At 66.9% G+C, this 15,602-nt stretch overlaps 1 protein-coding gene across 3 annotated transcripts; it reads right to left on the bottom strand.

Moving 5' to 3' along the window:
- Nucleotides 1–1,654: 1,654 nt before the first annotated feature.
- On the bottom strand, nt 1,655–14,782 carry EMID1 (EMI domain containing 1). Of its 3 annotated transcripts, none has more exons than XM_071445703.1 (16): nt 13,745–14,782; nt 11,190–11,303; nt 10,998–11,101; nt 8,924–9,001; nt 8,770–8,831; nt 8,543–8,654; nt 8,050–8,130; nt 7,748–7,885; nt 6,848–6,934; nt 6,711–6,763; nt 6,575–6,628; nt 5,539–5,583; nt 5,411–5,455; nt 4,621–4,705; nt 1,817–1,977; nt 1,655–1,783 (listed from the first exon to the last, which is right to left on the bottom strand). In XM_071445703.1, exons 1-15 carry the CDS (start codon nt 14,323–14,325, stop codon nt 1,847–1,849), a joined length of 1,770 nt encoding a protein of 589 aa, XP_071301804.1. In that variant the 5' UTR covers nt 14,326–14,782; the 3' UTR covers nt 1,655–1,783; nt 1,817–1,846. The 3 variants fall into 3 exon arrangements, 2 of the variants coding, with proteins under 2 accessions (XP_071301804.1, XP_071301803.1); XR_011682052.1 differs by lacking the exon at nt 1,655–1,783 and adding an exon at nt 3,618–3,708 and having other exon boundaries at nt 1,920–1,977; nt 13,745–14,781; XM_071445702.1 differs by having other exon boundaries at nt 1,701–1,977.
- Nucleotides 14,783–15,602: the final 820 nt, after the last annotated feature.

Raw genomic sequence — 15,602 nt, 5'->3', positions numbered from 1 at the left:
GCGGCAGAACGCGCTCCGGGGGCTCGGCCCGACCCGCTCCGCCGCCCGCCCGCCCATTCTACCGCCGGCAGAGAACTGGGACGGCCCCGCGGGCAGCGGCCGCCGCTCCGGAGCGCGGTTCTGCCGTCTCGCTGGGCGCTTCCCCCCCCGCGGGGCGGCGGGATGGTACGGCCCGCGGCCGTTAGGGACCGTCGCGCAAGAGGCGCTCGGGCCGCGAGGCGGAGTGGGGAGCGCGGCGGGGGCGTGACGTCATGGTCGGAGTAGTGATGTCACTGCGGCGTAACGGGCGGCGCGGGGCCGCTGTGACGTCACGCACCGCGCCCGGCGGCACGCGGTGAGCCCTGGGTGTCACGCGGTCGCCTGACGGCGCCTCTCTGCACGTGAGGTCACTCGGCCTCACCTGCCTTGGGTGACCTCACGTGACCTTGGGTGATGCCGTGGGCTGCATGTGACGTCATCAGGTGTCACAGGTGACGTGCCAAGAAGCGGCACCACAGGTGCTGGTTGGGGTCCCCTGCCTGGCATTGCCCGCTGTCCACGTGGTGAAGTGACATCACTGTGTGACATCACTGTGTGACATCATCATGTCCCATGAGGGCACGGGAGGGGTGCAGGTACCGCATGACCTGCGTGGACTTGGGGGTGTCCCAGGGTATGGTGGCACAGCTGTGTGTCCCATGGGTGCTGTGCCACGGGTGGGTGTCCCAGGGTGACATTGATGGATTGGTGTCACATCACAGGTAGGTGTCTCATGGCACAGCCACGTGTCCCTTGGGTGTCCCTGAATGTCATCCCATTGCATCCCAACCCATCTCGTCCCATGGATCCCATCCCATGGATCCCAACCCATCCCATCCCATCCCATGGATCCCAACCCATCCCATCCCATGGATCCCAACCCATCCCAACCCATCCTATGGATCTCATCCCATCCCATGAATCACAGTGCATCCCAACCCATCCCATCCCATGGATCCCATTCCGTCCCAACCCATCCCATCCCATGGATCCCAACCCATCCCATCCCATCCCATGGATCCCATCCCTTCCCATTCTATCCTATTGCATTGCATCACATCCTATCCCATCCCATCCCATAGATCCCATCCCATGGATCCCATCCCTTCCCTTCCCATTCTATCCTACTGCATCCCATCCCTTTTCTTCCTCACCCCATCCCATTACTTCCCATCCATTCTCCTTCCATCCCACTCCATCCCTTCCAATTCTATCCTCCTCATCCTTTCTCCCATGCTTTCTCTTCCCATCCCATCCCATCCCATCCCATCCCATCCCATCCCACGGATCCCATCCCATGAATCCCACCCCATCACACCCAATCCCACCCCATCCTATCCCATGGATCCCATCCCAGCCCGTGTCCCCTGGAATGTCCCTGGCACACCAAGCCACCCCACAGGATGTGGATTTGGGGACATTTTAATGCCCTGGCGTGTCCCAAAGCAGCGAAGCGCGCGGCGCAGCGGGGTCCCCACCCGAGGGGTCCCCACCAAGCCCCCTAATCCCCTCCCCCAGACTGGGGGGGATGGAATGGTATGGGATGGAATGGAATGGGATGGGATGATCCCATCCCCCCGGAGCTGCACCGTGGTGGGAGGGGACAGAGATGGCATTGGGGACACCCCTGTCCCTCCGGGGGGCCCTGGCAGTGGCAATGGGGATGAAGCATGGCGGGGGGGGCGGTGCTGTGCCACCAGTAGCACCAAGAGGGGGGACAGGGATGACCCCGTCCTGCTCCCCAGGGTGGCACAGCGGGGTGACCGGTGGGTGACCGGGGTGGCACAGAGGGGTGACCAGGGTGGCCGGGGTGGCTGCGGTGGCCCTGTCATGGCCCGGGCGGGTTGTGGCGGGGTGCGGTGATGATCCGGTAAGGGGGGTGGCCACTGCCACGCTTGGCACGGGGCACCCCGGGGGTCGCCGTGCCGGGGGCGCCGCTGCCTGAGCCGGGCTCTGGCTCTGCGGGAAGAGAGGAAAAAAGGGGGTGTCAGGGGGTGGGATGTCACCTCCCGCTCCAAACCCCCCTAATCAGTGCTGGGGGCTGTCCTGTGCGTGTTGTGCCCCGCAGAAATGGGGGTCACTGCCCCACGGTGGTGGCTCTGGGTGTCCCCAAGCCCTGGGGACACCCCCCCCGAGGACCCCCCCATCTGGCACCCCTGCCTGGCACCCCCGGTGTGAGCCCTGTGGAAAAGCACAGCTGGAATGGGGAGGGGGAGGCGGGGTGAAGGTGGGGGCACCCTGGCACGGGGGGTTGGCACCAGGGGATCCCTGGGGACAGTGGGAGCTCTGGGAGCTGCTTCAGCCCGAGAGGGTCCCTGTGGTCTGCTGGGAGCCCAAGGGGCTCTGTGAGACTCCCTTGGCTTGAGGGGGTCCCCATGGTCTCCCTTCTCCAAGGATTTCCTGGAGCCCTGGGGAGCTCCAGGGTTTCCCTTGGCCCAAGAGGGGCTCTGTGGTCTCCCGTGATTCCAGAGAGGCTCTGGAGCTTCCCTTGGCCTTGCGGGACCTCCATGGGTCCTTTTGATCCAAGAGGGGTCTCCATGGGCTCCTTTGGAGTGAGAGAGTCTCTCCATGGGCTCCCTTGAACCCTAAGGAGCTCCAGGGTTCCTCTTGGTCCAAGAGGGGTCTCCATGGGCTCCTTTGGAGTGAGAGGGTCTCTCCATGGGCTCCCTTAAACCTTGGTGAGCTCCAGAGTTTCCCTTGGCCCACGAGGATCTCCAGGGTTGCCTCTCAATCCAAGAGTATTTCCATATTTGCATCTCCAATCCCAGAGGATCTCCATGGTTGCCCCTCTCAATCCAGGAGGATCTCCATGGTCACCTCTCAATCCAAGAGTATTTCCATGTTTGCCTCTCCAGTCCAGGAGGTTCTCCATGGTTGCCCTTCTCAATCCAGGAGGATCTCCACGGTCATCTCTCAGTCCAAGAGGACCTCCATTGTCACCTCTCCAAGAGTATTTCCATGATCACCTCTCTCAATCCAGGAGGATCTCCATGTTTGCCCCTCTCAATCCATGAGGATCTCCATGGCTGCCCTTCTCAATCTAGGAGCATCTCCATGGTCACCTCTCAATCCAAATGGATCTCCATGTTTGCTCCTCTCAATCTAATATTATTTCCATGGTTGCCTCTCTCAATCCAGGAGGATCTCCATGGTCACCTCTTTCAATCCAAGAGATCTCCATGGTTGCCCTTCTCAATCCAAATGGATCTCCATGTTTGTTCCTCTCCATCCAATGTTATTTCCATGGTCACCTCTCAATCTGAGGGGATCTCCATGGTTGCCCCTCTCAATCCAAGAGATCTCCATGGTTGCCCCTCTCAATCCAGGAGGTTCTCCATGGTCACCCCTGTCAATCTAAGGGGATCTCCATGGTCACCTCTCAATCCAGGAGGTTCTCCATGGCTGCATGGCTAAATCCAAGAGATCTCCATGGTTGCCCCTCTCAATCCAAGCAGGTCTCCGAGCTCTCCCTTGGCCCCGGAGCTCTTGGGTGCCCGTTCCCGTGGGTGCTGCACCCCCCGTGCTCCGTGCCTGCTCCCGGGGGTGCCGCAGCTCCGGGCTCGGGCAGGGCAGGGCAGGGCGGGGCAGGGCGTGGTTACCTGGCCAGATGATGGCTTCCAGCAAGGTGACCCTTCTAGCCAGGACCTCCAGCCGGGCCTGCTGCCGCAGGAGGGTTTGGAAGCTACTGGCCTGGGGGAGAGGGAGAGAGCAGAGCAGAGCAGAGCAGAGCGCGTTGGCCCCACGGCGGGCACAGCATGGGGACACGGCATGGGGACACGGCACGGGGACATGGCACAGCAGGGGTGGCACAGCATGGCAGGGGTGCAGCCCCAGCAGGATGGGGGTGCTGGGGCACGAGGAGGGGGTGCCAGGTCTCCTAGGAGGGTCCTCCCAGTCTCAGAGGGTGCCAGGGGCTCCCCCATCCCTGCGGGTCCATGGGGACAGGGGAGGTCCCTTGTGCTGGCTGGATGTCCCTGGCAGTGCCCTGATGGGGACACTGATGTCCCTGACCTGGGGGGGCTCCTTCTGCCCACCCCCAGCACTCTGAGCCCCCCCACATTTGGGGGGACACGTCCACAACGTGTCCAGGGGGACACTGATGTCCCCGGCTGGGGGTGCTCCCTCTGCCACCCCCAGCACACTGAGCTCTCCAAAACATGGGGGGGCACCTCCCCAACCTTCTCAGAGGGCCACCAGCTTGTCCCCAACACTGACACTGCCACAGGTGTCCCTGCCCGAGGGGGGCAGTGCCTGGGGGGGCTCCGGGGTGCCCGGCTGGGGGTGAGGGTGGGGGGACCCTGGTGGCCCTTCCTTTGGGTGGTCCCCAGTGCTGGCCACGATGGCACCATGTGGGTGATGACATCATGCATGCCAAGGGCCACCGTGATGTCATGGGGGCCTGGTGACCTCCTGGCAGGGGTGGGGGTCCCCCCTGGAGGGGGTGTCCCTGCTGTCCCTGTCCCCCATGGCACAAGGAGGAGCTGCCGAGGGTGCCCTCCCTGCAGCTCCATGACAGCAGTGAGCCAAGGGCCACCGTGGTGTCACCTGGTGACCTGCTGGCAGGGGTGGGGGTCACCCCGGGGGTCCCCTGCCCCTACTCACCGTAGAGCCCAATCATTGTTTCCAAGATTAAAACCCTCTCCGCTAAAATCTTCAGCGCCTCGCGGAGCTGGTGCAAACCCTCCCCCTGGGGACAGAGACAGGGCTCAGGGGGGGCTGCACCCTAAATGGGCCCAGGCCACCCCCGGGGGGGACACGGGGACCCCCAGACTCACCACGACACCAGGGGAGGGAGAGGGGGAACCCCCGGGGGTCTGAGCCCACCCTGTGCCCCATCAGCCTGTCCGGGTGACATTGGCACTGGGTGACATTGGCCAGGGAGCCCAGAGCCACCTTTGGGGATGAGGCATGGCACTGGACAGAGCTGGGGACACCCAGGATGTCACTGGGGTGCCATGGATGAGCTGTGGGGCACTGGGGACACCCAGGATGTCACTGGGGTGACATGGATGAGCTGTGGGGCACTGGGGAGAATTGGGGACACCCAGGATGTCACTGGGGTGCCATGGATGAGCTGTGGGACACTGGGCAGAGCTGGGGACACCCTTACCAACACTGGGGACCCAGGGACAAGCTGTGGGGCAGTGGGAACAAGAGGGGACCCTTAAGGACATCCCTGGGACCTAAGGACATCCCAGAGCTGCAGAGAACAGCAGGGAGGGTGTCAGGGTCCTCCTGTGCCCGTCCCCTCTCCCAGCCCAGCCCCCCCATCAGTCCCGTGTATCCCTCCCATCCCCGGTGTCCCCGGTGTCCCCGGTGTCCCCCTGTCAGTCCCGTGTGTCCGTGTGTCCCTCCCATCCCCGGTGTCCCCGGCGTCCGCGGTGTCACTCACCCACGTGCCCCTGTCGCCCGGCTGGCCCCGGGGCCCCGGCTCGCCCTGGAACACAGAGAGGATTGGGGCTGGCAGGGGGGCCCGGGGGGGCCCCACACCCCCACCCACCCACGCACCCACCCCCGTACCTGTGCCCCGTCCTGCCCGCGGCTGCCCGGGGGGCCCTGGGGACCCTGCGGGGGGACAGAGCCGTCAGCACCGGGGGCACGGCCGGGCCCCCAGCAGGGGAGGCGCTGGCAGAGCCCGGGGCTGGGAGCCCGCTCCGGACCCCAAATCCCCTCCATTACCGCACACCAAACTCCAAACCCTCCCCATTACCCCCCTCCAGACCCCAAATCCCCCATTACCGCATACCAAACCCCCCAACTCCCCCATAACCCCACACCAGACCCACAACCCTCCCATAACCCCACACCAGACCCCAAACCCTCCCATTACTGCACACCAAACCCCCTAATCCCCCCATGACCCCACACCAAACCCCCCCATTACTGCACACCAAATCCTCCTCATGACCCCACACCAGACCCCAACCCCCCCATTACCGCACACCAAACCCCCCCAGCCCCTCCATTACCACACACCAGACCCCCCAACCCCCCCTCATGACCCCACACCAACCCCCCCCCAAACCCCTCCATGATCCCACACCAAACCCCAAATCCCCCCAAATACTGCACCCCAAACCCCCAACCCCACCATTACCCCACTCCAAACCCCCCAACCCACACCCCCCAAACACCCCCATGGTCTTGAACGCCCCCAAATCTCCCCATGGCCACACCCCCGTTCCCCCCATTTCACCCCAAACCCAGCCCCAGCCCCCCCCCCCACATATCCCCCCAGCCCTGAACCCACCCCCAAACCCCCCCCCCCCGCCCCCAGCCCCATTCTGGGGGTGCCTTTGGAGCTGGGGGGACAATCCTGGGGACACTGCCCACCTCCCCACCCCATGGCGGGGTCCCAGCCCCCTGTCCCCAATGGGGACAATGGCTTGGGGCCACGGGGTGTCTGGAGCAGAGGTGTCCCCAAAGCACCCCCCCACCCTGACACGGCCACCACGGGGGACGCCAGAGCTGCCCGGGTGGCCCTGGGGACCCTACAGGAGACACTGGGCATGGCCACTCCCCCCAGGCGGTGCCACCGTGTCCCTGTGGCACTCACCCTGTCCCCCTTGTCCCCCGGGGGCCCGGCAGCTCCGGGCGCTCCTGCCCTGCCCTGCGGGGACACGGTGGGGACATCAGCGCTGGGGGGACACGGGGGCTCAGCCCTGCCCTGTCCCCACCCCCCCAGCACTTACATCGGGTCCTGGGGGCCCGGGGGGACCAACGGGACCGGGGGGGCCGGGGGGACCTGCAAGGAGAGGGGGGGACACAGCTCAGTCCCACCCCAAAAACATCGGGGGGTGACAAAGGAGGGGGGACGGGACACCCTCACCCATTGGCCCCGCGGGTCCGGGGGGGCCCACGGGACCCACGATGCTCCTGGTGGCCTCGGTGAAGGTGTTGGACAGGACGGGGTCCCCTGGGGGGACAATGGGGGGGGTGTTTGGGGCAGGGCCCTCGTGACCCCCGTTTGGGGACATGGGGGCACCACATTCCCCTGCCCCGTGTGTCTCGTCCCTGTCACCCCAATGATGGCAGGAGGTGCCCAGCTCTTGCCAGCGCCCCACACCTCATTGCTGGGACCCCAATGTTGGCAGGGGGTGCCCTGCAGTGCCCGGTGCCCCCCACATCATGCCTGGAATCCTGGGGGTGTCAGGGGTCCCCGCTGTGCCCAGAGCCCCACGCTTCATCTGTGAACCCCAGAGATGGCAGGGGGGACCCCGGTGCTGCCCAGTGCCCCACAGCTCATCCATGGCACCCCAATGATGGCCTCAGGGTCCCCAGTGCTGCCCAGTGCCCCATAGCTCATCCCCAGGACCCCAGTGACCCCCAGGATGTCCCCACTACTGTTTAGTGCCCCACGTCTCATCCATGGCACCCCAGGGATGTTCTGGATGTCCCCAGTGCTGCCCAGTGCCCCAGATCTCATCCCTGGGACCCCAATGATGTCCCCAGGGTCCCCAGTGCTGCCCAGTGCCCCACACTTCATCTGTGAACCCCAAAGATGGCCTGGGGGTCCTCAGTACTGCCAGTGCCCCACATCTCATCCATGTCACCCCAATGATGTCCCCAGGGTCCCCAGTGCTGCTCAATGCCCCACAAGTCATCCCCAGTGACCCCCAGGATGTCCCCTCACCACCCCCAGCCCAGGAGCGGCTCAGACCCCCCCAAACCAGCCCTGCCCCGTTTTTGGGGTCACTCTGGGGGGGACCCCAGCCCAGCCCCCCCTTACTGGGCTCGGCCAGCCGGGGAATCGCCGGCCCCAGCGGGGCAGGGGGGCCCGGGGGGCCGGGGGGCCCGGGGGACCCTTTCTCTCCGGGGAGCCCCCTGGCTCCATCCCTGCCGGGCGGTCCTGGGGGGCCGGGGGGACCTGCAGGGAGGAAGAGGAGGGTGAAGACTGGGGCTGTGCAGCGCTGGAGCCCTTCCGAGCCCCCAAACTGCTGCACGGACCCCCCAAAATCTGGAAAGGGGGAAAGGGGGGGCTCGGCTGGGCCAGGCACCAGGCTGGGGTCCCCCCACAGTGTCCCCCCGTACCTGGTGGCCCCGCTGGCCCCTTCACTCCCCGTCCTCCCGCGTCGCCCTTGGGCCCGGGGGGGCCCCTCCAGCCGGGTCTCCCTGCGGCACAGCAGCGCCCTGAGGGGGGGGGGACCCCCGGACAGCCCCTCGGGGCGCCCCCCACCCACACCCGGCCCCCCAGCCCCTCCCCAGAGCTGGCCTGGCCCCTCACAGCCCCCACGGAGCCAGGGCCGGGCTGGGACCCGCAGTGGGGTCCTGGGGGAGAGGAAGGAGGAGGAGGAGGAGGAGGAGGATGTGGGGACAATGGGGACAAAGACCCCGCTGTCAGGGGGGGCCGGCTCTGTGTCACCCCTGCGGTGGGACAGCTTTGCTTTCCCCCAGTGTGAGGGGTCGTGCCCCCCCAAAATATTGACAGCACCCAGGTGCGTTCCCCGCCCTGCGGGTGCTGCCGGGTGGCGCTGTCGCTGTCACTGTCACTGTCACTGTCACTGTCACTGTCACCCTGCCTTACCGTCATCGCCGGGGCTCCCGCGGGCGGCCGGGGACCCCCAGAGCTGCCCGGCCTCGGGTCCCCTGCCCGGGCTGCTGCCCCTGGGGGGCTCGGCCACCGCCAGCCGGGCCACCTGCCAAAGACACGGGGCTGGGTGACAGCACAGGGGGCACAGGGTGACCCCCCCAGGGCTCCTGTGCCCCTCGGGGGGAGCAGGGGGAGGTGGCCAGAGCCCGAATGGGACTTGCCTGAGCCTCGAGGGTGGCGAGCCGGGCTGCCAGCTCCCCGACACGGCTGCAGTTCAGGCACCCTGCGGGGGATATTGGGGGGCACGGGCGGTGGGGAGGGGGCAGCCGGCCCTCTGTGCCCCGCCCCAGAGGGGTTGGGGAGGGAGGGACCCACCTGAGAAGGCCGTGGGGTGCAGGGGGGGCCGGCGGGGGGCGGCGCTGGGGTCCCGCAGGGTGAGGGAGGGGCGAGGCTCTGCCGAGGAAAGGGGGGTCAGCACGGGGGGACCCCCCCGGGGCATCGCCTGCTGTGGGAGACCTTCCTGTTGTGCTTCCCTCCCACACGCTGGGGGTGCAGGGCCCCATCCTTGCTCTGGGTGTGCCTCAGAGCCCCCAGTCCCACCCATAATCCTGAGCTGGGATCCCCCAAACCCACCCACGGTCCTGAACGAGACCCCAAAACCCTCCATGGCCACACAGCAGGTGCCCCCAACCCACAACCCCCAAACCCACCCATGGTCTTGAACGAGACCCCAAAACCCTCCATGGCCACACAGCAGGTGCCCCCAAGCCACAACCCCCAAACGCACACATGGTCCTTAACCAGACCCCAAAACCCTCCATGGCTGCACAGCAGGTGCCCCCACCCCACAACCCCCAAACCCACCCACGGTCCTGAACGAGGCCCCCCAAATCTCCCCATGATCACCCCCCAATCTCAGCCCCAGCCCCCCCAGTTCCCCCTCAGCCCTGAACCCCATCCCCAAACACCCCCGGCCCCCAGTCCCATTCCGGGGGTGGCTCTGGAGGGGGGCACAGTCCTGGGGACACTGCCCACCGCCCGCGGGGGGGTCCCAGTCCCCTGTACCCACTGAGGGATGCCGGGGACAGCACCTTGGGGCCACCCAGCACGGCAGCAAAGGGGTGTCTGCGGCAGAGGTGGCCCCCCCACGCTGTCACCCCGCCCCGGCACGGCCACCGCCGTGCTGCAGGGGACAGCCCTAAGTGGGGCCAGATGTGGGGCAGGCGGCCAAGCACGCAGGGAGGAGGAGGAGGAGGAGGAGGAAGAACCCCCCGCCTCCCCCAGCACTGCGCCCACCCAGCTGCCTCCAGACCCCCCCCCATGCCACCCGCTGCCCTGCAGACCCTCGGTGCCACCCTGGGGTGTCCCCACTCCTGGATGTCACCCGCTGCCCTCACAGCCCCCATGGAGCCAGGGCTGGGCTGGGACCCGCGGTGGGGTCCTGGGGGAGAGGGAGGAGGAGGAGGAGGAGGAGGAGGATGTGGTGACAATGGGGACAAAGACCCCCCTGTCAGAGCTGGCAGCGCCATCCTCCCACACACGGCACAGCCTCGCACCCATTCATCCACTGCCCACCCACACCCGGCCCCTCGCGGCTGGGGGGCTGCACCCCCTCGAGGGCACTGCCATGCTGAGGAATGCCCGTCTGTCCCTCTGTCCCTCTGTCCCTCTGTCCCTCTGTCCATCTGTCCACCTGTCCATCTGTCCATCCACCCACATCCCGTCCATCGGCTGTTTCAGTTCCCCACCCCAGGCACATCCCAGTGCCCACCCATCTCTGTTCCCCTGACTGTCCATGCACTGCTCCACCTGGGGATCTCCATCCATCCATCCATCATCCATCCATCTATCCATCATCCATCCATCATCCATCCATCCATCCATCCATCCATCCATCCATCCATCCATCCATCCATCCTCCATCCATCCATCATCCATCCATCCATCCATCCATCCATCATCCATCCATCCATCCATCCATCCATCCATCCATCATCCATCCATCCATCCATCCATCATCCATCCATCCATCCATCCATCCATCCATCCATCCATCATCCATCCATCATCCATCCATCCATCCATCCATCCATCATCCATCATCCATCCATCATCCACCCATCCATCCATCATCCATCCATCCATCCATCCATCCATCATCCATCCATCATCCATCCATCCATCCATCCTCCATCCATCCATCATCCATCCATCCATCCATCCATCCATCATCCATCCATCCATCCATCCATCCATCCATCATCCATCCATCCATCCATCATCCATCCATCCAGCCATCCATCCATCCATCCATCCATCCATCCATCCATCCATCCATCCATCTCTCCATCCCTTTCCTCACCCCTCAGTGACACCGAAGGCCGTGTCCCACAGCTCCTGGGTGCCACCTCCCCGCCCTGTCCATGTCCCCATCCCATCCATCTCCCACCTTCCTCGCAGTTGGCTCCGCTGTGTCCGGGGCAGCAGCGCCACTCCAGGGCCGTCAGTGTCCTGTAGGTCACCCTGTAGAGCGGCCTCACCACGGCGCGGTAGCTGTGGCACAGAGGGGCAGCTCACACCCATCCTGGGGACATCCCGGCTGTCCCTGCTGCTGCCAGGGCACCCCGGTGGCCCCGCTCACCTGCCCCCGCTGCAGGCCAGGGGCCAGCGGCAGCCCTGGAACACCCTCTGCAGGAAGGTCCCGTTCTGGACGTGGCACGACACCGTCCGTGTCACCGTGTAGGAGCACCAATTGCTGGAAGGGAAACCACCGATGTCACCAGCCCTTCTGTGGGGACACCACGGGGGTGCTGTCCCCCAAACTGTCGCCCGTGCCCGGTTTTTGGGGTGCCCATGGGGAGCCCTGCTGTGACACACGTGGGGTGGCACATTCCTGCTGCATTCCCGGCAGTGCTGGCGCCGCCCGGCCTACAGCAGGCCCGGAGCCCTCCCGTGCCCCCAGCCCACCCCACACAAAGGCTCCTTTCTTCTGCCCCACATGCCAGGCTCTGCCCACCCCCTCCCCGGGCACCCCAGCCTCAGTTTCCCCCTGCAGAGGGGACGCACTGGTGCCGTGACACCGAGCATCCCCATCCCCGCGGCGGGAAGGACTCGCCGTACCCTCGGCAGCTCCAAATTCAAAGGCTGCACAATTTGGGTCAAAAAAGGAGCTTTTGGGCCCGCTGCAGTGCTGCAAGGAGGGAGGCGGTGGCAGCAGGGACAAGCGGGGGGACAATTGTCTGGGAGGTGCCGGAGGCGGGGAGGACAGCGGGGTGGCACAGGGCTTTCCGGCTGGGCAGCGTCCCAGGCGGGCACCGTGCCAGGGCTGGGGAGGCACAGAGCCCGCCGGGGCTGTCGCCACGCTCCTGCTGCCACCCTGCCGTGCCAAGGGGGTCCCGAGTGGCATTGTCCCCTTTGGAGGGTACCCAGCTGCTGGGCGGTGCCAGCTCCAGCTGTGGAAATGCCTGTTGGGATGGGATGGGATGGGATGGGATGGGATGGGATGGGATGGGATGGGATGGGGACGGGTCCCGGCCCGTTTCCCAGGGGAATGCCCTCCCAGGAGCGGGGCAGGAGCTGGCAGGCTTTGGCATGTGAGCGCCCGCCTGGCCCGGTGTGACCCCGGCCCACCCGGCACCGCGCTGGCACCGAGGGGCTCCAGGCTCTGCTGCCAGGGCTTGTGCCCACCCAGGGCAAAGCCCACACCAGGTTTGGCTCTGAATCCCATTCCCATTCCCCAAATCAGCCGCTTGGCTTTGTGCCCCCCGTGTTGGGCATGTGGGATCCCAGTGATGCGTCAGGCAGGGATGGGGTGGGATGGGGTGGGATGGGGTGGGGGCTCCTGGGTGCTGGGTGCTGGCCTGGGGGTCCCGGGGGGACACGGCAGGGTTGTGCCAAGGCGCCGGGGGCTTCCTGGGCTTGGCCGGGAGGGGAAGGGGAAATGAGGCGGCTTCTGCCCGTCGCCGCTCCGAGCCGAGCGGAACCGGGAGGTCCCGGCAATCCGGTGCCGGAGACACGGCCAGAGCCGAGGGTTTCCTGTAAACAACCACCCCCTCTGCCGGCATCCCCCCACCGCTGCGGCGGGACAGGGACCGCAGCCCCCCAGAGCACCACAGACCCCCGGGCTGGGCCAGCTCCAAGGGACGGGCAGGACCCTGGGGCTGGGGACCCTGGGGCTGGGGACCCTGGGGCTGGGGACATTCACTCTTCACCAACTCCAGCCCTCCCAGCAGCCCCAGCGCCCCTAGGATGCCCAGGGAGCTCCACCATGCCCAGCATTCCCAGTAGTCCCAGCATGCCAAGGCAGCCCCAGGATCCCAATATGCCCAGGCAAACCCAGGAGCCTCAGCATGTCCCTGTATGCCCAGGCAGCCCCAGGAATCCCGGCAGCCCCAGTAGGGCCAGTATGCCCAGAAGCCCCAATAATCCATCCCAGTAGTCCCAGTAATCCCAGCAGCCTCAGCCCCAGTATGCCCAGGCAGTCCCAGGATCCCAAAATGCCCAGGCAGCCCCAGGATCCCAAAATGCCCAGGCAGCCCCAGTAACCCCAGCACCTCCCAGCACCCTGCTAAGCCTGGCAGCTCTGATACCCCCAGCCAAGTCCTGCCGGTCCCAGTAACCCCCAGTATCTTCCAGTGCCCCCAGCCTCCCCCACCCCAGCACCCCCAGCATCACGGCCCACAGAGCCCCTCCCTGGAGTGCCCAGCTGCCGGTGCCCCCTGTCCGTGGTGCCCCCACGCCTGGTACGGAGCCCCCCAGCACACACAGAGCCCCGTGCCTGATGCCCCCATGGCTGATACCCCTGGTACCCACAGATCCCCGGAGTCTCCCGGGTGCCCACATCCCAACGTCCCCGGTGTCCCCCATGCCTGGAGTTCCCTGACGCCCCTGGTGCCGAGTACCGGCAGCTGTCGGTGCCTGGTGCCCCCCGGTACCCGGAACCCACAGCCCCCGGTGCCCCCCGGTACCCACAGCCCCCGGTACCCACAGCCCCTGGTTCTCCCCGGTATCCGGTACCCCCGGTGCCTGCAGCAGGCGATGCCGCCCCGGTGCCCCGATCCCCGTGTTCCCGGTGCCCCGATCCCCGTGTCCCCGGTGCCCCGATCCCCGTGTCCCCGGTGCTCTGACCGCCGTGTTCCCGGTGCCCCGATCCCCGTGTCCCCGGTGCCCTGACCGCCGTGTTCCCGGTGCCGGTACCTGCGGGCGGCGGGCGGCAGCAGGGCCGGGCTCCAGGCGGCGGCGGGCGGCGGCAGCAGGAGGCAGAGGGTCAGGCAGAGCCCCAGGGCTGCGGGCAGCGCTGCGGGCAGCGCCGGGCGGCGGCGGCTCCCCCGGGCCCCGGCCATGCCGCTCCGCGGGGCTCGGCGCTGCCCGGCCACCGGCACCGGCACCGGCACCGAGCGGGCGGCGGGGGAGGGGAGGAGGAAGGAGGAGGGAGGGATGGAGGAGGAGGAGGAGGAGGAGGGATGGAGGAGGGACCCCCCGCCTGCCCCCCCGCCTGCTCCCCGCCTTCCGCCCCGCCGGCACCGGGGTCCCGCTGGCGGGGCGGACACGGGGTGCGGGGGGCAAACCGGCCCGGAGGGGGCGGGAACGGGGCCGGGGGAGGTGGGGGCCCGGGGAGGGGGCGCGATGCGGGGCCGGGCCCGGCTGCGGGACCCCGATCCCCGTGGGAGCGACTGGGGACACACGCGTGTGCGGGATCCTGCGTGTGCGGGACCCTGCGTGTGCGTCCCTGTGCGTGTGCGTGGATTTACACACGCGTGTGCGCACAGAATTCGCATTTGTCCGTTGCTTTGCACACTTTTACACGCGCAGAATCCACGCGTGTGCGCTCACGGATTCACACACGCGTGTGCACACCCAGGTGCGTTTGTGCCCGCGTGCGTGTGCACGGCCCGGGCGTGTGCTCATCCACCCTCCTGTCTGTCTGTCTGTCTGCCTGCCTCTTTGTCTGTCCGTCTGTCTGTCTGTCTCCTGCTGTTCTTCCAGCTGCTTCTGCCATGTGTGTGTGCGTGTGTGTGGTCCCCGTGTCGGGGCGTGCAAGGAGACCGCGTGTGTGCGTGTGTGTCTGTGTGTGTGTGGGCGGGTGGTCCCCGCCGGGGGGCCCTACAGACTGTCTGTCTGTCTGTCTGTCTGGGGACACATCCCTGCTGTGGCAGCACCCCGGGACCCCCCACCCTGTCCTCTGTGGGCTGTGGGTGGGGGTGTCCCCAGCGCGTCCCCCACCCTGCACTCCCCGCTCCCCCCAGGGACCCCCACCCATGGGTGCCCCTTGGTGTCACCCCCACCCTGCGGCCCCCCCGGGTGTCCTTGAGGCTGTTTATCCTCGTGGGTGCCGCGGGAGCCGAAGGTCACCCCCGCTCCTGCTCAGACTAAACACGGCAGCGGCGGCACGGGGCTGGGGTGGCCCTAGGGGGGGACAGGAGCTTGCACCGGGTGTGTCCCCACACGGATGTAGGGCCCAGCCCCGGTGCACAGGGTCTTGTCCCCAGGGCCCTCAATGACACCCACCCGGCCAGGATTCACCCCCTGTCTGATGGCTTGAGACCCTTCAGGGCTCCTCGGGGTGGCTTCAGGTCCCTGTGCCACGGCCCTGTCCCACCTCTGTGTTCCCATCACAGTTTCATGTCCCCTTATCGAGCCCCAGCTCCGTGTCCCTGCTCTGGCTCCTGCCCTGGATTTGTGTCCCCAGCTCTGTCCCCACGCTGTGTCCCCACGTCAGCTCCAGGTCCCTCTGCCGTGTCCCATTTCCAGATGGCTGTCCCGTCTCCATGTCCCCATGCCATCTCCATGTCCCCGTGCCGTGTCCCTGCCCTGTGCCAGCCCCGAGCTCATTGCCCCGGGTGGCCCTGCCCGTGGGGGCTGGCACGGAGCGAGTCCCCCACCGTGGGGACAGGAACGGGGACGGGTGGGTGTCCCCATGCCCGACCAGGGACCCCCCCGTGCCCGAAGCCACCAGGTGGCACTGCGAGGCCACCGCGGCCACCGCTGCCCGGCCCCCAACACAACCCAACCCAACCTTAACCCTGTCCCAAAATCTGCCCCTCCATGGGCACAG

This window comes from Agelaius tricolor, unplaced genomic scaffold (genome assembly GCF_023055355.1).
Source record: "Agelaius tricolor isolate 1412-34295 unplaced genomic scaffold, bAgeTri1.0.p SCAF_20, whole genome shotgun sequence".
NCBI classification, from domain to species: Eukaryota; Metazoa; Chordata; class Aves; order Passeriformes; family Icteridae; genus Agelaius; species Agelaius tricolor.
The sequence above is the reverse complement of the archived record's forward strand: the minus strand, read 5'-3'. Positions and strand labels throughout refer to the sequence as shown.